At 41.2% G+C, this 22,900-nt stretch overlaps 1 protein-coding gene across 1 annotated transcript; it reads left to right on the top strand.

The window, feature by feature from the left end:
* Window positions 1-988: 988 nt before the first annotated feature.
* On the top strand, window positions 989-22,273 carry CHMP2B (charged multivesicular body protein 2B). The gene is made up of 6 exons (XM_050961962.1): window positions 989-1,107; window positions 6,773-6,864; window positions 15,606-15,800; window positions 18,236-18,338; window positions 20,206-20,312; window positions 20,476-22,273. The coding sequence occupies exons 1-6, from the start codon at window positions 1,074-1,076 to the stop codon at window positions 20,587-20,589; spliced, it is 645 nt and encodes a 214-aa protein (XP_050817919.1). The 5' UTR covers window positions 989-1,073; the 3' UTR covers window positions 20,590-22,273.
* Window positions 22,274-22,900: the final 627 nt, after the last annotated feature.

Below are 22,900 nucleotides of genomic sequence, written 5' to 3'. Positions count from 1 at the left end.
ATGCTAGAAAATATTGGGATGGGTTGCTGTGTTAAGGAGAGAGTAGTGCCTGATAATTTTAGTGATGGTTCTAAAATTACCCGGGGACAAGTCCCAGCTTCTTCAATTCTCCATCCTCCCTTTACTGCAACAGAGTGCTCCAACTGCTTCACCCACCTTTTGCCAGTGGGGCTCCTACATCTTCCATCTTCTTCCTAATTAACAAAGTAAATCAGATCGCTGCCTCTCACAAGCATAAGTGTCAGCCACCAAGGGTTTTTTACATGAGACTCCACCCAATCCCCCACACTTGTGACTGAAATAGTTGCAGCTCCTTAGCCTCCCTTGATAGAGGCCATCCTCCTGTTACAGACCCAGCTCTAATGTCCGAGTACAAGAGAGACACCTCCCTTGTTTGCGCAGGGGACCAGTGTTATAGGACTGGCAGGCTGTATTTTTCTCTTGAGTCTGGCTGACCAGACAGAACCTGTTTTGTGCCACTGACTCCTCCTGCCCCCTTGTGCCCATCCTGCCAGGCGCTAGTACACCCCTCTCCCTAACATTTACATTGTGCTGCTCATCACCGGGGGCTGATCAGCCGGGATCAGTGCTTCCCCCCCTCCAGTGACTCCAGTAGCACCTGTCCTTTCCCACCATGCCCGGCTGCCCTTTTGCCCCCATAACTCTCTGCTCTGCCCCAGCGGGTCCGAAGGGTCTCCCGTTAGCAAGAAGTGTGTGGGGGGGTATAAACCTAGGAGGGAGCTCTGGGGGGTCATTTGGGGGAGGGCCGGAGGGAAGGGGAGTTAGGACGGAGATGCGGGAAGGGGGCCGGGGGGCAATGAGGACGAGGGAGCCCAGGGAGGGAATCGAGACCAGCAGCGGGAGGAGACCGCCGCGCGCGCAGACGGACCAGCGGGTACTGCGGGGGCCGCTCCCCCCTCCCGGCCTGGAGGCGGAGCCGGGCGCGGCGGGGCGGGTCTCTGCGTCGGGGCCGCGCCCGCCTCCCGGCGCTCACCGGAGAAGCAGGAAGAGCCCGCGGAGCCTGGTGCGGCGGGGGGCTCCGAGTCCGGCTCTCGCTGCCCGCGGCCGCCGCCATGGCCTCGCTCTTCAAGAAGAAGACGGTGGATGGTGAGCGGGGCGGGGGTGTCAGTGTCTGTCTGTCCGTCCGCCCCTCGCCCTCCTCCCTCCCGGTCAGGAAGGGCCTTGTTCCCGCGGGCCCAAGCCCGCCACGGGGGCTGCTTCCAGCGGAGCCTCCCGCGGGCCCCTCCTGAGCGCGATCCCCCCACCCCGGCCGGGCTCACACGGACTCGGGCCCGGGTGTGTGTTGATCGGGGCTGGTCGGAAAACAAGGGAGAGGGAGGTGCAGCTGGAGTGACTCAGCTCTAACCGGGTGAGTGTGTGTGTGAGGGGGACACACACACCCGCCCCACGTATTGAAAGCGTCAGGGACAGCTGATAAGTCGGTTACACGAGGCAGGAAGTCTGCAATAAGTGGAACTTTTTTGCTCAGTACAGTTTTGGGAATATGTTTGCACCGTCTCTAAGAACAGGGGGTGACCCTTAAAGGGCGGTGCCTCGAGATAATAAAGTTGGGTCGAACCTAAAGAGAACTGGGGGTGGGGGAAGTGGTTTGTTTGTTGTCTTTGTTTTTTTGGACCAAATATATTTTTAGCTGTTCGAAGTGATACAAAAATACCTCTAACTTAAAGAATCAGCGGAGCCATGGAAACAAGTTGCTCTGTTCTCTGAGAACACTTTTCTGTTTGTTTGGTGAAGAGAAGAGCAGCTAAACATTGCTACAGGTTCAAAGAGACTGGTGTCTAACTGTGAGCTCTTGGTGTTCTGTAGCTATCAAATCATGGTGTACTGTCTGCTGTTTGTATATATAGATTTAAAGTGTTAATCTTGCTATTTTGGGGGATAAGTTTTACCTACGAAGTATTAAATCCAATGCAGAAATAAGAACGTCCTTTTAAATACTTTAAAAAAGGGCAGCTTAATTTCCCTCATAAGAACATTTCTTGCATCATCCTATATTCTCCAGTAGGCAGGTGGGCTTAATTGAAGGAGAGTTGCTTGTCTGTTATCAGCAAGAGTTTTGAAACTGATTATGCAATACGTTCACCTAGCAAACCATGTGCAGTCTCACTCTAAAACAGGTCACAAAAAGTGATGCTTTGTGTATCAGCCAGTTGTATTTCATCAAGCAAAGATTAGTATTTTCCATTTCTTGTCTGGAAGAGATTTTGAGCGCACACCAGGGAGGAGTTCAGAAGTGAATTTTTTGCCACCTTTTTGTTTGCTTTGATCATGAGGGCCAGTTCAGTCCCTTTGGGACAGTTGTCAGCCTAGGGTTTCAGGAATGGAAAATGCCTCAAACATGTCTATGGAATGCACCATACATTGGGCATGAAGGTGATATGAGTAGGTGGTATGGAGTTGTCCCTTTGTGCTATCCGGTGATCTCCATATGCAGGGAGAGGGACGTTTCTGCTATTTAAAACCTTTTCATCCCTTTTGTGCTTCTGGAACAGGGCTAAGGATCTCACCCTTTGTTTTATTCCTCTGTGACAGTTTGCTATTACAAGCTCTCATTTTCTATTGGATTCTTCATTTGCAGAAACTAATGGATGTGCCTCTAGTTACTGTGAATGCTAGTTACTATCGGTTGTCTATTGCTGTAGTTCTTTTAAAGTAGCTGAGAATCTCCTGTGGTGGCAGAAATATAAAGAAAATGAATCTGACTTTTTCCCTGGCTTTTAACTTGTTTAAAATGCTAGTGCCTTTAATGGGTTCAGTTTCTACTCTGCAAGTTTTCTAACAAAAAGGAATATTTCCTGTAGAGTAAAACTATCCATGCTAGTCTTATATATAAATATATTTCCATCACTATTTCTTCTCAGTGTTCTTAAACTATATATAGCATAGTAAAATTTCACCTTTCTCCCTCTCCCGCCGGTAAAGTCCTCTTTTAAAAGTATTTTTGACAGAGCTCATGCTTGATGCTTATCTGTTGAATTGCTTCCCTCGTTTCTCTGCTGGGCCAAAATATATTGCTTTTATTTTCAGTTTTTATTTTTCATATATTGGCTGTCTACTCAATGTCCATTGAAAAGTGTTTCTTGAAAATGTTACTTGTGGGGTCTTGGGAGCAGTAACATGACTAAAATGGCCCCTTTCAATATCATTTTTCTTTTCAGATAATTTCTTCTTAGACTTAAAACAATTATTGAGCAGGAGTTTTTTGTGCAGTGTGTGTTCCTCTTAAGATTCCATTAAAATATTTTGTTGGAGCTTATTACTGCTGAAATAATTTCAGACTTAGATGGGTTGCAGTGTCTTTGCACATCTGGGAAGGAAGAATCTGAATCGCTACTCTTTTTTCCAGAAAGATTGATGTATGCTTTAAAATGAAGATTGTGGCTCCAGTTTCTGCTTATTGTTCATGCTTTAGTCATCTGACAGTAATTGAGCCTGTCTAGATTGCATTTCACTTGTTACCCAATTAAATGAGGAAAATAGCAGCATACTGAGACAAGTGTGTGTTTGCTTTTGTGGAATACAAAACCATGATGTAGACTTAATTATAGGAACATTATTTCCTTTTCAGACTGTTTTAAACATACTTTTTTAATAGATGGAGGTTGCTCTGTCTTTACAATATAAACCTGAAAAGGGTTCCTGATTTCTCATCACAGCACAGCTTTCAGTAACTTATTCATCTTTCTTTTTGTTACATTTAAATGTTTGAGTATGAAACAACAAATTCTGTGTTTATTTATTATGCAGTTAAATCAGATGAAAAGTCATGTAAAGGGGCATCATTTCTGAATATGTTTTCAAATCCAAACTTGTTTGCATGTCTTACAGTGCGAAAATCAGATAAGCATATAAATGTAATTCTTATAAAATAGACTAGAAGAAGCCTTCTAACCATACCAAAAATCAACTGCTATTGGTAATTACATCATGGTAATAATACACTATAGTATGTTAGGTATGCAAATTCAACTCTTCTGAATCTTGGTTCATACTCAAGCACTTTTTTTTTTTTCCTCTGTTAGGAAACCCAATAGCATTAAACTCCAGTACTTGCTGACTTTTTTACTCTTTAGAATTCAGCAAAATTAGAGCAATATAGGAGGCTGCTTTGAGTATGCAGCCTGTACTCAGGAGAGCTATTTGTCCTTCCAACAGCGGAAAGGGAGTTCTGCTTTAGGAATAAATCCCTCTGTACATTTTAATGTTCACTGTAAGACCTACGCAGCCTAACAAATGAAGACAAATCTTTAATGGAAGCTGAAATGACTGGTTCTATATCAAAATTGAAATTTGCTTTTAATATATACACTTTATCAAGTAAATTCCATAAAGCTTCTATGTAAACAATAGTATGAAGAAAGTATTTTCTTGCACTCACTGAAAGCAATTTGTACTGTCCTGTAAGGAAGATAGTTAAGGAACTGTTTCTGCCCTCAGATGTCATTTTCTGTTGTTTGCAGGGGCAGTATACAAAGGTCATCAACAGAGCATTGTTCATATTTGTTTCATAAAGGTCTTATATTAAGTGTGATGTTTTGTTATAATGCTAGCCTTCAATTTCTGTATGCAGCTGCTAAAATTTCATGATCTGGGCTTAGGGAGCTTGTATATGATAAAGTATTTCTATGACATCACATATTGATAATCTGTTGGCAAATGGAATCATAGGACCCAATCTAGTGAGACACTCATTGTGGAGTGCCTGCAACACCTTACAGGATTGGGCTTTTAATGATGAGTGGGGAAGATAGACAAATAGCACATTTAAGTCAAATTTTGAATGTGTAAAAATAGGCTTTTATTTTGTTGTGTATGACACTTCACTACTGAAAGTGCCCATCCTTCTGGAAGGTGCTCAGGTACTATGGTGAGAGGATGGTATAAAAATTTATCTAGATATTCAATACTACATGGACACCCCTATTGTTGATTCGGGATAAAACATTCTAGTTTTTGTGGTAGTTGATGTGACAAAAGGGGCTTTTGTGGATGGATGTTAGTTTCTGATATTCTAAGGACAATGTTGACAGAGTATTGGAAAAGTAGTTTGTGTAGTTCAGTGCTAAATTTCTATTCTTGCAGCTATGAGGAGTGTTTACTAAATCTAACCTTTTATTCCAAATTTCCTTGTTTTTGTTTGTTAAAAATAACTATATGCTTGTAAAGATTCTTAAATTACTGATAGTACTCAAAATCAACTTCAATTTAAAGGTAGCCTAGTTTAAATACATTAAGAAAAAAAATCCTGGCAAGGCAAGGGAAAGGAACACTTTTCCATTTTCCCTTTGTGTTCCATTTAGATATGCAAAAGGGGATCTTAGGGGAAGCCCTAATGCTGAGTGCCTGTTGAGTCAGTTGTCCAGGTCCTAGAAGAACTGAGTGTCTGCCAAGTGTAAGTGTCATGGTAGTCAGAGAAATCCTAAGAGGTGCTTAGTGGGCTTTCTCAAACCTCAACCCCCATGGGTGCCAAAGTTGCAGACACACTCACTAGTTAAATTCCTTTAAACGAAAATTTAGCATTAAAGCGACTGCCTTTGCAGGAATTCAATTTCCAGAACTTTCTCCTCAAAAGATACAGAATGTGCAGCAGCAGTCCAAGCTGCTGCTCTCCACCACTGTATATCAATCTTCCTATGCCCAGATCCCTTCCTAAGGAGTGAAACTAGTAAGAGGTAATTCAGTGACCAACCATTCCCAGTCCATCCCCGGCTTCTCTAAGGCTGCTTAACAAAGGTGTGGATAGACATGTCCAAAACTAGGTTCTGGATTGCAGGACCACTAACTTTTCCCATAATGGATCACTGAACAGCTGGGAGCAAAGCTGTATTTTTGGGCTTGCTCTTAAACATTGTCCCTTTTCCGCAACCGTTAGGACAGCCAGAAAATTTTAGCTAAATTTTGTTAACTTTTGGTGAAGTGGTAGACACATCCTTTAAGTACTGCTATATATTTGTTTAGATTGGATTACTACCTTATAGAATTGCTCCTCTCAAAGAGGGTGTCAGAAATGGATAAAAGACTTGACCAGTTTTCACCCAATTCTTTGTCACATCGCTTGTGGCTTGACTTTTAGTTGAATAAGTGCAGCTTTGTTGCATATGGGGAGGGCAGGTCTCTATGCACCTCAGTGAGTAAGGAAGGAAGCATGGCCTGGGGATTCACATCCATCACATTTTCCCTGCTCTATAGAGAAGGTTCAACTGGAATCAATACTATTGCTCTGTTAAAGCAGCTCTGGAACAGTTATTTGTGGGGAGGGAGGATTCCTTCCCCCAACCCTATCATCTCAAACCTCATGGACCTCTCCACTGAATAGTTTGGCTACAGTGGCTGAGATAAGGAGTACTTGGCTCACATTGCTGTGAAATAGGAGTTACAGAGATATGGTTTTCTGCATGGGGAAGTTGTTCTTGACACTTCCTGCATGATTAAAAGAGACATGTTTATGGAATATAGAAGTCTATTGTGCCAAATGCTTCTCTCAGTTACACTGGTACAAACTCCATTGAAGCCACTTAGGTTTCACTGGTATAAAAGGAGAACTTGGCCTCTAGTGTTGAAATTTAAGATAGTATTTCAGACATGTAAATTTATATTCCAACATCATTGCATATATTTGATATTTATAGTCCCAGTAGGAGATGCATGCTTTACTTTTGTAATAAAAATTTGATTTTTATCATATGTTTCAATATTGTTAAGCACTGGGTCTGAAGAATTATTTTACTAACTATAAATATTTCCTTTCCAGATGTAATAAAGGAACAGAATCGAGAGTTAAGAGGTACACAGAGGACTATAACCAGAGATCGAGCAGCCTTGGAGAAACAGGAAAAACAGCTGGTAAGTAGAACAAAGAATTTTAGTTTACCTTTTTCAAACAAGTGTTTGTTTGAAATTTAAATAAATGGCAAGAGAATGTGGGACTCATACCTCAATATCAAAGGGGTAGCCATTTTAGTCTGGATCTGTAAAAAGCGATAGTCCTGTGGCACCTTGTAGACTATCAGAAGTTTTGGCGCATAAGCTTTCGAGAGTAAATACCCACTTTGTCAGAGCCAGGTAGTTTACCCATGAAAGCTTATGCGCCAATACTTCTGTTAGTCTGTAAGGTGCTACAGCACTCTTTCTCTCTCACACCTAAATGACAGTCGTCAAAGTCTTTCTGACTTTCCCCACTATCTACATTAGTTAGCTTATAGTGTTTCACCATTATACTTTACTATACAATAGTTTTTGATCTCATAGGGGCTAACTTAAAAAAATTAAGGAAATTAGTTCGGGAAGTGGATTGGACTGAAGATCTTGTGGATCTAAAAGTGGAGGAGTCCTGGAATTACTTCAAGTCAAAGTTGCAGAAACTATCAGAAGCCTGTATCCCAAGAAAGGGGAAAAAATTCATAGGCAGGAGTTGTAGACCAAGCTGGATGAGTAGGCATCTCAGAGAGGTGATTAAGAAAAAGCAGAAAGCCTACAAGGAGTGAAAGATGGGAGGGATCAGCAAGGAAAGCTATCTTATTGAGATCAGAACATGTAGGGATAAAATGAGAGAGGCAGAGAGGCCAAAAGCCATGTAGAGTTGGACCTTGCAAAGGGAATTAAAAGGTTCTATAGCCATGTAGTAAAAGGTACTATAGCCATATAAATAAGAAAACAAAGAAAGACAAAGTGGGACCACTAAACATTGAGGATGGAATGGAGGTTAAGGATAATCTAGGCATGGCCCTATCTAAACAAATACTTTGCCTCAGTCTTTAGTGAGGCGCATAGGGCTAATGGCAGGATGACAAATGGGAATGAGGATATGGAGGTAGATATTACCACATCCGAGGTAGAAGCCAAGCTTGGACAGCTTAATGGGACTAAATCAGGGGCCCCAGATAATCTTCATCCAAGAATATTAAAGGAACTGGCACATGAAATTGCAAGCCCATTAGTAAGCATTTTTAATGAATCAGTAACAAGGGTTGTACCGTACGACTGGAGAATTGCTACCATAGTTCCTATTTTTAAGAAAGGAAAAAGTGATCCAGGTAACTACAGGCCTGTTAGTTTGACATCTGTAGTATGCAAGTTCTTGGGGAAAAAATTTGAAATAGAAAGTATTTAAGGACAGAGGTCAATGGTAATTGGGACAAAATACAACATGGTTTTACAAAAGGTGGATTATGCCAAAGCAACATGATCTTTGAGAAGTTAACAGATTTTTTTAGACAAAGGAAATGCAGTAGATCTAATTTACCTCGATTTCAGTAAGGCATTTGATACGTTTCCACATGGGGAATTATTAGTTAAATTGGAAAAGATGAGGATAAATATGAAAATTGAAAGGTAGATAAGGAACTGGTTAAAAGGTAGACTACAACGGGTCATACTGAAAGGTGAACTGTCAGGCTGGAGGGAGGTTATTAGTGGAGTTCCTCAGGGATCGGTTTTGGGACCAGTCTTATTGAATCTTTTTATTACAGACATTCCCACAAAAAGTGGGAGTGTGACAATAAAGTTTGCAGATGACACAAAGCTTGGAGGTGTTGCCAATACAGAGAAGGGCCGGGATATCATACAGGAAGATCTGGATGACCTTGTTAACTGGAGTAATAGTAACAGGATGAAATTTAATAGTGAAAAGTGCAAGGTCATGCATTTAGGGATTAGTAAGAATTTTTGTTATAAACTGGGGATTTATCAGTTGGAAGTAACAGAGGAGGAGAAGGACTTCAGAGTATTGGTTAATCACAGGATGACAATGAGCTGCCAATGTGATATGGCCGTGAAAAAAGCTAATGCTGTCTTGAGATGCATCAGGTGAGGTATTTCCAGTAGAGATAATGAGGTGTTAGTACTATTATACATGTCACTGGTGAGACCTCATCTAGAATACTGTGTGCAGTTCTGGTCTCCCATGTTTAAGATGCATGAATTCAAACTGTAAGAGGTGCAGAGAAGGGTTAGTAGGATGATCCAAGTGTAGCGAAGTGAAGACTCATGGGCGTGGCACCCCCTGCTAGTCATCTTGGGAATTAGCTCTTTCCAGCCTTCGGAGCCCCCTGTACCAGCAGGTGTCCCGCCTGTCTCAGGCCCTGTGTCCCTTTCCTCAGGGTTCTACCCCCACATTCTGGGTCTCTCCTTCCAGGGGAACCCCTAATCCTCTAAACCCACTGCTACTGCCAGTCATCATCTAGCCCCTCACTCACTGGGGCAGACAGCAGTTTGTAATGGCCACTCATCATTGGCAAGGGGGTTAGGACCAGCTGCTGCTGTCTATTGCCATGCTGCACCTCTGTAGCCCCAGTACCTGCCTTAGGCCTTGCACAAGGCCTGCAGCCTGGAGAGTTGCCAGGCTGGAGTTCCCCCAGCTCCTTTGCCCTATTCCTCCAGCTCCTGGCCCTCAGCCCTCTTGTCAGGGCCAGCTGGGCCCTGAATGAGCTGGCCACAACTGTGGTTGCTTTCTCATTCAGTCTAGCTTGCCTGCTTTTAACCCCTGTTCTCCAGGAGTGGGGCAGCTGCCCCACTACACCAAGGAATGGAAAACCTGCCTTATGAAAGGAGGCTGAAAGAGCTTGGCTTGTTTAGCTTAGCCAAAAGAAGGCTGAGGAGAGATATGATTGCTCTCTATAAATATATCAGAGGGATAAATACCAGAGAGAGGGAGGAATTATTTAAGCTCAGTACCAATGTGGACACAAGAACAAATTGATATAAACTGGCTGGCCATCAAGAAGTTTAGACTTGAAATTAGATGAAGGTTTCTAAAGTTCTGGAACAGCCTTCCAAGGGGAGCAGTGTGGGGAAAAGACATATCTGGCTTCAAGACTAAGCTTGATAAGTTTATGGAGGGGATGGTATAATGAGAGAGCCTAATTTTGGCAATTAATTAATCTTTGGTTATTAGTGGTAAATATGCCCAATGGCCTGTGATGGGATATTAGATGGGGTGGGATCTGAGTTACTATAGAGAATTCTTTTCTGGATGTCTGGTTGGTGAGTCTTGCCCATATGCTCAGGGTTTAGCTGATTACCATATTTGGGGGTGGAAAGAAATTTTCCTCCAGAGCAGATTGGCAGAGGCCCTGGGAGGGGTTTCGCCTTCCTCTGCAGTGTGGGGTACAGGTCACTTGCTGGAGGATTCTCTGCACCTTGAAGTCTTTAAGCCATGATTTGAGGACTTCAGTAGCTTAAACATAGGTTAGGGGTTTGATACAGGAGTGGGTTGGTGAGATTCTGTGGCCCGCGTTGTGCAGGAGGTCAGACTAAATGCTCATAATGGCCCCTTCTGACCTTAAAGTCTTAAGTCTAAGGCCTTGTCTACACTACCACTTTACAGCGCTGCAACTTTCTCGCTCAAGGGTTGAAAAAACCCTGAGCTCTGCAAGTTTCAGCACTGTCAAAGTGGCAGTATATACAATGCACCAGCACTGGGAGCCGCGCTCCCAGCCCTGGTAGCTGCTCCCTTCATAGGAGTGGGTCTTTTTTAAAGCAGTGCTTTAACGTTGCTAGTGAAGACATACCCTTAGTCTTCCTGACTCTCTAATAAGTGCAGAGTCAGAAGCTGTGCTGTTTTTCATGATATAACCTGATTCTTTTTTGTCCAATAGCATTGGTAAATTTGGGCCAATGTTTCATAACCTGTTCTAAAATATTAAAACATCAATTGCCCTATGGATGAATTTGTCTTGCAGAGTTCTTTGGCAGCAAGTGAATATACTGTTGACTCAGTAGCCCAACATTAGTGCTTTGCATTCCAATGTGAGTTGTTGGGAATTCTATCCCAGACATGACCCTTCCATTATAGATAGCAAGGGCCACAAGCTTTGGAAGCAGTGCTCTCAGTTCTTAGGTTAGAAAGCAGTCAGAAGCATGACTGAGTCATTGAAGCTCATTTAAATGAACATCAGTGGTGAGGGTTTCAGAGAGAATATTAGGGCTTATCTTCAGTAGGACATTTCATCATCTCCAAACACAACATAACTTCACAGCAACTGTAGACAAAGTCTAACATTGTTACCTGGATGTAGTTATTCCTATGGTCTTTGTAGAATTTCCCTACAATCAGCTGACTTTATTAAACATAACTGGCATAACTCACTCATTGAACGCTTGATTGTTGGAACATGTCCTTTAGTTTTATGTCACCTCATACCTCTATTGGTGGAGATATACATCAAATTACATGCCTTGATAGATGACACAAAAACTGTGTGGAAAAACTAAGTGACAGTCCATTCCCTGGTTTAATAGTTAATAAGACATTGCCTTGTATGGTGACAGATCTTGTTTATATCAGTTTTGGCATGAGAAAAATTGGAGAGCCTCAAAGATGACTATTCTTGGAAATTTTATCCTTTTCTAGGGATTTAAGATATGTCTGATAGGTTATGTAGGTGGTTAAGCTACCATTATTTCTTTTAATGCCTTGATTTCCGTAAAGAAATTCACCTTGAAGCTTTGAATGCACTCATGTCAGTAACTTGCTCCAGAAATATATTTGTGCATTTTTTTTCTCTTGTGAAGGAAGAGGTGAAGAGAACAAGTCTTTGAAAGACGCAATCTTCTATTGTTATCCTTGCTACACAGACTCTAAGGAATCTGAATTTTCAAAGCCTGGTACGCTTGTCATTTGAAAAGAGCAGGAAATTCTCAATGAATGAGAACATTGTCCTGTAACAATGGTCTTTTGCTGCTACTTAAATAGAGAGGCAAAGCAAATATTTTTTAAAGTAGATGTTGCTCTGTGATAGCATTGTTACAATTATTTACTATTTTTATATTTATGTCTTTACTTGGATAGTGTGGACAGTTTTGATGTCTGATCAGTATTGTATCCTGCTTACTATACTGTTGACTTGCTGAATTTTGAGAAGTAGTAACATGTGACTGGCTGTATCAACTGGCTTAAAATTTCTTCATAAATACAAGAACTGTGGATTAATCTCGTCTTTTACTTTCAGAATTAGTGTTAGTTATGAATACATCAGCTATATAGCAACTTGATTCCCTGGCACAGATTCAGTTTGTAATTAACAGTTTAGTAATACTTGGCATTTACAGTATATGATGTTTCATCTTGAAAGTGTGCTTTTCATACCATAATGAGATGTGGGCTACAAGAACTGATGTATTTAACTGGGAAATGAGCTTTCATGGGTGAATACCCACTTCATCAGATGCATTTAACTGGGAAAACTAGTGCTTCCTAACATTTGCTATTATAACACTTGGAAATCTGTGTCCAAAATATGCATTCCCATGTCACTCTTATCTTAAACACATAATATTGGAGTTGTATTTAAAAAGCATGATAGTTTCAGTGACATTTTTAGCACCCTGTAAAGTTACTCATCTCTTATATGTAGGCTACAAAAACAGGATTCCCATTCCATTTCATGCCCACAGTACTTTTCTATTGATCTCATGTGCTTCACTTGTACACTTGTATTTTCTTTGGTAAAATTGCAAATATCTCATGAAATTTAGTTTTGTCAAAAACGGGGGGGGGAGGTGTTGTATGAAGCCATTTCTGCCAAGCTAGTGTACCAGTTTCAAAATATTATTTTCCTATAATACTTCCGTATTTATAGTTATTTCTTACACATGAGGTATCTCTTATGGTCGCAGGATGTTGTCTCTGGTATAGTGGTAAAACCAAAGCAATTAACATTTGTTTTGAAGCGTCTCCGGCAGCTTTGTATCTCTCTTGCTGTTGGTTCTTCAGTGTCTATATGCTGTAGTCTGGTGGCCACTATTTACTATCACAGAGCAACTGGCTATGCTTCATAGCAGCCTCTTAGACATCTGTTGCATTCAGGGGAGGGTAAAGCACCTCTCTCTTTCGGGCAGGTGCTTTCCCACCAACAGCTGTGATGCTGTTATTACACGTAGTTTTACTTATTGCTTATTCCCTGAGAAAAAGTTGTCACAATTGTGACACATTAATTGTATATGTTCAGTCAGTAACATTATGGCAAATTAGAGATGAGCCCTATTTTTTTTCCTCTTCAATAAAATGCTTGGTATGAGGATTTTATATAGTGATCAAATTGATCACCATGTTCTGTGAAGAACTCTTAAAACAGGGGTGCAAAACTTTCCTTGCCTCCATTAGATTAATTAGTCTTGTATCTCCTCCCTGTATTGGTTATAGAATTATCTGGGCATAGGCTTTGCCTAGACTAGGATTTAGGGTGTGATGTTAGCTTGTGGCAGTGTAGACAAGGCACAGTGCATTTATTATGTGCTAAAATGATTGAGTTAAATCCTGAGGGGCAGGGGAAAGTTTGGACTTCAGCTGTTTCACGGGTTACTTCATGCAGCCTGCCTTCCAAGAAAATAAAACTCCATAATCTTTAAGGAGATGAGCTAAAGGGTAAAGTTTTTCTGGAACCTACAACCTGTTCAAGTATGCTCTGTTGCTTATGTGGCCACTAGGTTGCAGCAGGCGAATGCAAGAGGAGGGTCTAAGGGTATGTCTACACTGAAATTAAACACTTGCAGCTGACCTGTGTCAGCTGGCTCAGGCTCAGAATACAGGTCTGTTTTGATTGCTGTGTAGATGTTGGGGCTCAGGCTGGAGTCTGGGGTCTGGGATCCTCTCCCCTTGCAGGGTCCCAGAGCTCTGGCTCCAGCCTGAAAATCTACAGTAACTCCTCACTGAACGTTGTAGTTCTGTTCCTGAAAAATGTGACTTTAAGTGAAACAATGTTAAGCGAATCCAATTTCCCCATAAGAATAAATGTAAATGGGGGATTAGGTTCCAGGATATATATATGATTTTTTTGCAATACACTACAGTACTATAGTTGGGAGGTGCCCCCACCTTACCCCACACAGGCACAACCCACTGGCACTGCAGACAATGAGGCAGGCAGGGAGGCTGAAGGTGCTGTAGGCTAGGAGAATCATGTTGCGCAGCAGCAGCTACAGCTTCTGCTACTCTGCAAGCACCGGGGGTGCGGGGCTCAACCCTCGGCCTGCCCACACCACCCCTTCCCCCAAGGCTCCACCCTTAACCTGCCTCTTCTCTTCCCCTCCTCCCCCTTTACTCCACATCCTTGCTCCTCCCACCTCCCTCCCCTGCCTTCTGCCCTTAGCAATCAGCTGGCTTGCAGCGTGCAGGAAAGATGGGGGAGGAGCGAGGACATGGTGCGCAGACTCACCCTCCCCCTCCTCCTGCCAGGGCAATCAGCTGGCTTGCAGTGTTGGGGAGGGAGGGGAACATAGGTGATGGCTCCGGGGCTGGAGCACCCATAGAAAAAATCAGTGGGTGCTGGCAGCTCTCCAGCCCCCGCCGCTCCAACTTACCTCCTCCACAAGCGCGCTGCTGCGTCCTGCTTCTACCCTCTCCTTCCCAGCGCTTGCGCTGCAAAACAGCTGATTCGTGGGGCAGGGAGGGAGGAGGGGGAATGTGGTGCGCTGGGAGAAGGGGCGGAGATTTGGGGAAGGGATCCAATGGGGGCAGGAAAGGGGTGGGGAACTTGGGATGCGGGTGGGGGCAGGGAAGGGGCGGGGGGTGTGAGCATCCACTGGTGCTGAAGGAAGTTGGTGCCTATGGACGAGAAGCCTGCATGCTGTGTCCTTGCTCCTTCTTCCCCCCCCACCCCCCGAACACTGCAAGCCAGCTGATTGCTGTGGGCAGGAGGTGGGGGGCGGCAGGAGGGGGAAGGTGCTGATCTGTGGGGTCTGCCAGCAGGAGGGAGGCGTAGGGGAGCTGATGGGAGGGCGGGGGGAGCCCTGCCAGCTGTGGACAAAGCAGGCAGCCAAGCGACGTTATAGCGAAGTATTGCACAACTTTAAATGGAGCATGTTCTGTAATTGAGCAGGGATGCAAGATCGAAACAATGTTAAGTGAGAGGACGTTAAGTGAGGAGTTACTGTACAATGCTATTAAACAGCTCCATAGTCCAAGTCAGCTAACATGGGCCAGCCTCATGCGTCTAGATGCAGTAGAGGCTTACCTTTAGATGCAGTGGAGGCATACCTTTTAGACTCTCCCACCCCTGGTATCCCAGAGCCCAGGCTCCAGCCCAAGCCTGCAGTTCTACACAACAATGAAACAGCTCCACAGCCTGAGCTCTGCGAGCCCAAGTTGGCTTCATGGGCCAGCCATGGATTCCTCTTTGCTGTGTAGATATACGCTAAAAGACCAAGGAGGAGATGAATTGGCAGTGGCGCTGGTCACCGTTAGTTCTTAACATGTATATTTATCAGCCTGTAAACTAAAGGATCTCTTTAAAGTACACTTTAACTCTCTGTATATGATGCCATGTCAGAATGCACAAGTAATATCTACCTCTATGTAAAAAATGGTATGTCAGAGAAGTGCACATTCCCACAGTATAACACAAGTCATTCTGTTAGTGATAGAGTATTGTCATCTATTAAGTTTTTTTTCTTACTATAGACTTCTGCTAGAAAGGGAAATATTCTTGCATCATTTATCAGTTCCTTCATTCTCAAAGAAGAGGTTTGTGAATGTGTGGTTAATTTATCCAATCTAGTATTTATTAAAAAGGGTCTAGTTGTATAACTTTACAGAATTCTTGTTCACTTAATGTGAATCTAAAAACTACTTTCCTTTCTAAAAATAGGAACTGGAAATAAAGAAAATGGCAAAGACTGGTAACAAAGAAGCCTGCAAGGTTCTAGCAAAACAGCTGGTGCAACTGCGAAAACAGAAAACTCGAACCTATGCTGTTAGTTCAAAAGTCACCTCCATGTCAACTCAAACAAAAGTGATGAATTCCCAGATGAAGATGGCAGGAGCTATGTCAACCACAGCAAAAGTGAGCAGTTAAATCAATATAAATGTCTAAATGTAATTCATGTTTATGGACACTTTCATACTGAAACTCAAATACAATAGGTAGCTTGCAAAAGTCTTTACAAGTTCAATGTTACCTGGAAAAATTAGCTGGAGGTAAATGTATTGTGTAATGCTACATTTAGCAGTGAGATGTTTACAGGGCAAATATTAATTCTTGTTTTGAAAAACACTAAATTAGCCATTCATAGCTTGCTGGTCAATATCTGCTATTTAAACTAGCAGACTCTCACACAGTTGACTTATAAAATCTTTGTCATAGCCCAGAAAGCTGTTCAGTGTTAGTGTTTGGGTAATGATTAAAATGGATCCTGTAAGTCTTGATACAGAGGGTAATTAAGTAGACTAACAAACAAATAGCTTTTCATTATGCAGTGTCTTGCCTTTAAATTTTGTCTGTCATGTAACTGCTTCTAGTGGATAAAGCCAAAGTAGGGTACACTGATTCTAGAAATCAAGGCAGTATGTCACCCAGCTTTATGACTTGTGTGAAAATGAGGCATTACTTTCTGGCTGACACTAAATGGCTCAGTGATCTAGAATTCTCTTTCATCTTCACCCTCTGCACACCAAGGAAATTGTCTTAAATTGTTTTGCTGCTTGTCTCATAAAACTAATGCACTGTAATTTGATTTGATGCAGGAAGTAGCTGCTAGGAAGACTTTGCTCTTAAAGGGCCACTATGAACAAGGTGTTTTTACAAAAAATAAAGTTTAAAAAAAAAACCAGTTCAACCATCTAAAGCTGTGGCTGTGCAGTAGGCCTTTTTTCCTCCAAGAGACGGTACAGCTGACTCCTTGATCAAGTTAAACAAGACAGTTTATGCTAACATGCACCTTCTTTCTCTCCTGTGACCTCCTTGCCCATCATTCAGAAAACAGCTTCACATATGTGAGGAAGTTAATCTTGCTTTTTAGAACTATCCCGTTTCTCTCTAGCTGAGCATTCTTCTCTCTGGACTCTTTATCCTTGGAATGTTTTAGATTAAACTTCTTAAAGCAAACATAGTGGTATAATCACAGTGGTGGAACAAAATCAGTAGAAATGTCAATAAATACAGATCTTAACAGATTTGAAAAAACAATGAAGCAGGTTCATCAGTGGGCTATGCAACATTATGGAGACTGAAGGAGAATTAAGTTATTTTGGCCACCTAATGGTTAACTTTTTCAGTTAATGCAGTAAAAAATACAGAACTAAACACATTGACTTAATTTTGGAGCCATAGTGTTCTCTGACCCATACCAAGATCTACAGGCATACAACATTCCACTAAAATCAGATGCAGCTCACTGTCTAGCTGCCTCAACAAATAACATGAGTAAGCAATTTCCAATATCTTGTCTATAAATGTATCTGTAAATAGAACACTGAATTTTACTGTCTATAAAACTAAAGGACACACTTCTCTAATTGGAGAATATTCCTCCACCCTCCCCCGAAAAAATGTATTATATCCACTGACAACCCTTGAATTGGAAAAGAAAAACAAAAAGCTATGTTTTCCCAAGTTAAACAAAATTAGAAATGAAGGCAGACACGTTTTCCTTAAAGACTTCAGTTTTAAGTTTCTAATATATCAATTATTAATGTATCCTTTTAAACTAGATGTCCATCTGTTCCTAAAGTGTATATAGCACTTTCTACAAAGAGGCTGCTTCCTTTATTTTTTGCACATACAGGGTATCGCAATTTAGTGTTTGACATGGAAGCTGCTTTGTGGTGACACAATACCATAGCTTTATATTAATGAATCAAAAAGGAAGTAGTATTGGATGAATGTGGTTTTTACACACCTGTGGTAATCAGTGCCATGGAGTTTGGTAAAATATTATGTTGTGTAAGGTTTAGTAGTGTGTAGCGGAGGTTTTCCTAAGTGATACCGAGTGTTCAACCTGTACTATTAACTTTTGAACACCCTGGCATTTGCTATTAGGAGAAACTTCATACTTGCTACTGCATTATCCTAGATGGAGAAACATCATAATGACTTCATGCCTTCTTCCAAGTGGTGATTGATGAAAGTGTTCTTAACTTGCTTTAAACATTACTGCCATTTCCATCTGTCTGATAACAATTAGTTGCCTAATTATGGAACTTTTCTCCTCCTCCCCTATTCTCATCCTGCAAGCCAGAAAAGTGACCTTAAATTAAGAAAAAAGTCTAGCTTGTTGTTTATACTGCACTAGTCACAGTAGTAGATTTTATTAATTACTAGACAAGGGCCCAATTGAGGATTCCATATACACCCAAAGCTCCCACTAAAGTGGGAATCTAGATGTGCAAAGCATGCAGAAGCTGGCCCCAGGTTTGTTAGACTAGAAATCACTTAACTTTGCATATTCCATGTACTGCACAAATTTGTGCAATTTTATGATTAATATTCTCTAATATTAGACAATGCAATCTGTTAACAAGAAGATGGACCCTCAAAAGACATTACAAACTATGCAGAATTTCCAGAAGGAAAACATGAAGATGGAAATGACTGAGGAAATGAGTAAGTTATGCGTTCTAATAAATAATTTCAGCAAGCATTGACACTATCAGACAACTAAACCGGGTAGGCGCACCTTAATGCCACTTCTGAGTATTACTAACAACACATGAGATTACTATCAATAAGCGATGGTTAAAGGGAAAAATGTTTCACTTTCTGCATGGTTACTCTGGGTATTTGACAGTACTGTGTGTATAGTTGTATGAAAGACCTGTAAAAATGAGAACAGAAAAATTGAAAGAGGCACTGAAGGCTGGTCTACACTACGGGGGAAAAATCAATCTTAGATACGCAACTTCAGCTACGTGAATAACGTAGCTGAAGTCGAAGTATCTAAGATCGAATTACTCACCGTCCTCACGGCGCGGGATCGATGTCCGCGGCTCCCTCTGTCGATTCCGCAACTCCGTTCGGGTTGGTGGAGTTACGGAATCGATATAAGCGCGTTCGGGGATCGATATATCGCGTCTAGATGAGACGTGATATATCGATCCTTGAGCAATCGATTGCTACCCGCCGATATAGCGGGTAGTGAAGACGTACCCTGAGTGAGAGAGCTGTAGAAGAGGTGTAATACCTAGTACTACTACTTGAATCAGCTAAACCGAGGGAATATCCTTTTAACCTAACAATTAGAAATTCAGACCCTGGGGAATAACAGAGATGGGATACTGTTTTTCACAGATAGTAGAAACTTCATGTCAGCAAGTGCCATGGGGAGTTGCTGCTCTTGTGCAAGGAGAGAGAAGCAATAGCACAAGCTCTTCTGCTTTTTGAGAAGGGACAAAAGACTAGAATGCAATAGTAATATGTAGTTAACAAATATATTTGCTCTTGTTTACAAAGAAGAATATGTACTGGCTATGGGAATTCTGGAAATGAAGACTTCAGTGTTGGTGTACAGCTAAGCAACTCTGCCATCTAGTCTGGAGTTATGACTGAGCTTTAGGATTAAATTTAAAGTTTGGGGTTTGCCTGTAGATGTTGGTGTGTACACTGATCTGTAAATGAGAATAGTTGAAGGCCTCTCACTTGTAGCAATCAGGGTTATGTAGAACTTGTAAAGTGTTTTGGGTAGAAGGGCAGGAGTCCTTAGAACTATCCTTCCAGCAACTGACTTCTACATATAAAACAATAATGGACAAAATAGTGGTACAAAGCAGTCAAACACAGCCCAGAACCCTATCCGCTCACTTACACTGGATATGAGGAGCCAGCCTTTTCTCTGTATTACCACAATGGCTTATTAACTTATTAGTAGTTGTAAGTGTCAGTGATGCCACACTAGTCTTGCTACTGGCTCTTGTTAACACAGTATTCTTCTCATTGTAAAATCTGCCACTGCTTTGCCTCTGCTGGGGGAAATGGGCAGTATTTTAAAATTTATACTATGGTGGTAGGCATCGATGCACCAACCCCTTAGTCAGATTTCTGCAATTTGGGGGAGCGGGGTGAGAAACAAGGTATTTCAGGGGGATGTGGAGGGTTTTTTAAATTGGTCTGCTTTTTAAATCTAACAGAATTCTGAAACTAAATCCTTTCTGAAAAATGGTGAAATCAAACCTCTGTGTAAAGTGCTGGCACATTAATGCCTAGTGCAATTGTTAGCACTACTTCAGGGGCAAGATTTAAAGTGCAGAGGTAGGCAGAGCACTCGTAGTTTGCCAGCATGTGGTGCTAGATGATGCAGTGCTGTTCGGCAAATGCACACAGTGTATGTTCCTTTCTCTTGCCGTCTCACTTAGTGATACTACTGTTGCATGGTAGGACTGTAGAAGAACAGTGGGTTTTAGTTATTCTCCCACTTATTCTGTGAACACTAATGTTTCTGTACTAATGCAGCTCTGGCTTTTATTTTCCTTCCTAGTTAATGATACCTTGGATGATATCTTTGAGGGCTCTGATGAAGAAGAAGAAAGCCAGGATATTGTGAACCAAGTGCTTGATGAAATTGGAATTGAAATCTCAGGAAAGGTATGGAGAAATGTTCTTTAGGGCAGGGTCAAACACCTTCCTTTTATTTTTATTTTTTTAAATGTCATCCTAACAGCTTTCATTTTGTAGTTCTGTGCTAGAAGTCAAATGGTCACAGTGCATATTGTTTTTACTAAATGAAACTTGTGTGTTTCTTTAATAGATGGCCAAAGCACCATCTGCTGCCAGAGGCTTACCATCTGCATCAGCATCAAAAACTACCACCATTTCAGATGAAGAGATTGAACGGCAGCTCAAAGCTTTGGGAGTAGATTAGCCTGATGACAATATACAGTCTGTCTTCTAACAATTATTCAACTACAGACAGATGTAAAATGTACACATTTTCAATACAACTAATGTACTTTCCTTTAAAAGGAGAACAGAAGGCTTCAGAAATAAGCTGATTCATGGCAAAAAAAAGCTTATTTCTTGCCAGAGAACCATTATCAGTAGCACTGAATTCCTGAAATTGTTTTTGAAAAACTGCTTTATCAGATGACATGAATAGATAACTTGCATGTGGGAGTCTTTTGAACACCAGACTGAGATCTAGGATATACGAGTACATCCATTTTACACTAGGTCTGAATTCGGGTTGTGTTGCATTCAAGATTTATCCCCACAATTTAGTTGCTTGAGCAGCACTGGCTTTTTTTTTAATTTACAAAATGTTGGCTGGCAAGCAGAGTTGGAAAAATAACAATTATAATATAAGATCTTCATCTGTTTAGCTTTTTTGAAATTGTCATCCTATGATTGTTGACAGCATTTCTCTGGATAATATTTGGAGTGTTTATAAAATCACTACACATGGAAAGTTCTTAGAATATTTTATGATCTTGTCTTTACACTTTCAATTTGAAAAGGGATAACCTTTTTCTTTTGGTGAGAGAGAACCTTGACACTAGTAAGTGTAGGCCATTATAGCTTTGTTTTTCCGGTGTCTTCAGTAAATTTGAGTTGATTCATTCTGAGACAATTTTACTACTTACTGAAGGGTATGGGTGCAATCCAGCTCTTACTGACTTCAGTGGAAGAGGCTTGAACTAAATATTTTTAGTGAATATTTTGCATGAAAGGCACTGAATAAACTGTATTGTACTGTAACATAGCTAACTTCAACAGAATTGTTGTGCCTTTGTGTATATAAAACCTTGCTTATACCCTCCTGATTTTTCAAAATTTTATTAATCGTTAATGGGTGAAGTAACTACTGTTAAGGCAGTTATTGCCAGGTACAAAATATTCTGAAAAGTCCCATCTACACTTGATAGCAGTCCATGCTGAAGTTCATATATGAAGTACTTCAGCACTTGGAAAAGGACTCTTGCCTGAAATCTCATGTGTATATATTTTACAGTACTTATCCCCTAAACAACTGTTTAAAGATACAGTATTGTTTACAAAGGTACATGTGATTGCATATTGGCAGGTGAAATCTAAATCTTATCAGAATGACCTGGCTGCCTTATGCCTATAATTGCTCCTTTTAGGTTAAAAAAAAATGCTGGGCATTACATTGTACAATAGAAGGTATGGTTAGACAAGTGATTTGGATAACAGTATAATAGGAACAGACTCAGATTCTAAGGTTTTCCACGGTCTCTGATCTATATCATCATCAGGTCCATAGAATAGCACTGGCTTTAAGGGGAAGCCATTTAATCAGAGTGCTTAGTTTCTAAGTGGGGAAGCAAGTCCTGAGTGGGATTGCTATTGTTACACCTGCCAATGCAGGACTGAGCAGGGAAATAAGTTATAATAATCAGTTTGTGAGCCCAGGTCTAGGTTTTGGTGTAGAAATACAGAATGCTGTTTTCACTAGAAAACATGGGGCCAAACCATGCATTTGGAATGTGCAAGTGTACATAATACACACATACACCCCTGACATTGGGGGTGAATTTTCTTTTACAATTTATTTTGTAAAAATCTAATAAAAGCTTTTATTCCCACAATGGCTGTCCTGATGGTGGGGTCTTGCATGTAAGTTTATTTAATAATGGACTTCATAATCTTTTGTGATGTTATCACTTAGTAGGGATATTAGTTGTGAATTCCATCATTTTTTTAAAAATTTGATTGTTACTATTGCTGGTGGGATGGGGAGGTTTCTGTACACACTGAACCTTAGCACTAGCTTGTTGGGCTTAGGTTGACCAGATATCCTGTTTTTATAGGGACAGTCCTAGTTTTTGGGACTTTCTTATATAGGTGCCTATAACCCTCCACCCCCTGTCCTGTTTTTTCCACAGTTGCTATCTGGTCACCCTAGTTGAGCTTAAAAAAAAGAAAAGGGTAGCTGAAAACTGCTGACCCTACTCTAGTCCCACTCCCCTCTTCACTGTTTCACCTTCCTCCTGCCTGCCCAATTTATTTTTGCTGCAATCAGAGCAAAGATTATGGCTGTAAGTATTAGAAACTGTGCACTTAAATACAATTGAAACAGCAGTGAAATGGTCATTTCGCAAAGCAAAAACCAGTATTTCTTGCTTTGGGCTTGATATTGCTATGTGTCCCATATTTCGTCAACCATTTGTCTACAATGCTCCTTCACTGTTTAAAATAGTCTCTCAAGTTGTTTA

Source organism: Gopherus flavomarginatus, chromosome 1 (assembly GCF_025201925.1).
Source record: "Gopherus flavomarginatus isolate rGopFla2 chromosome 1, rGopFla2.mat.asm, whole genome shotgun sequence".
NCBI classification, from domain to species: domain Eukaryota; kingdom Metazoa; phylum Chordata; order Testudines; family Testudinidae; genus Gopherus; species Gopherus flavomarginatus.
The sequence above is the reverse complement of the archived record's forward strand: the minus strand, read 5'-3'. Positions and strand labels throughout refer to the sequence as shown.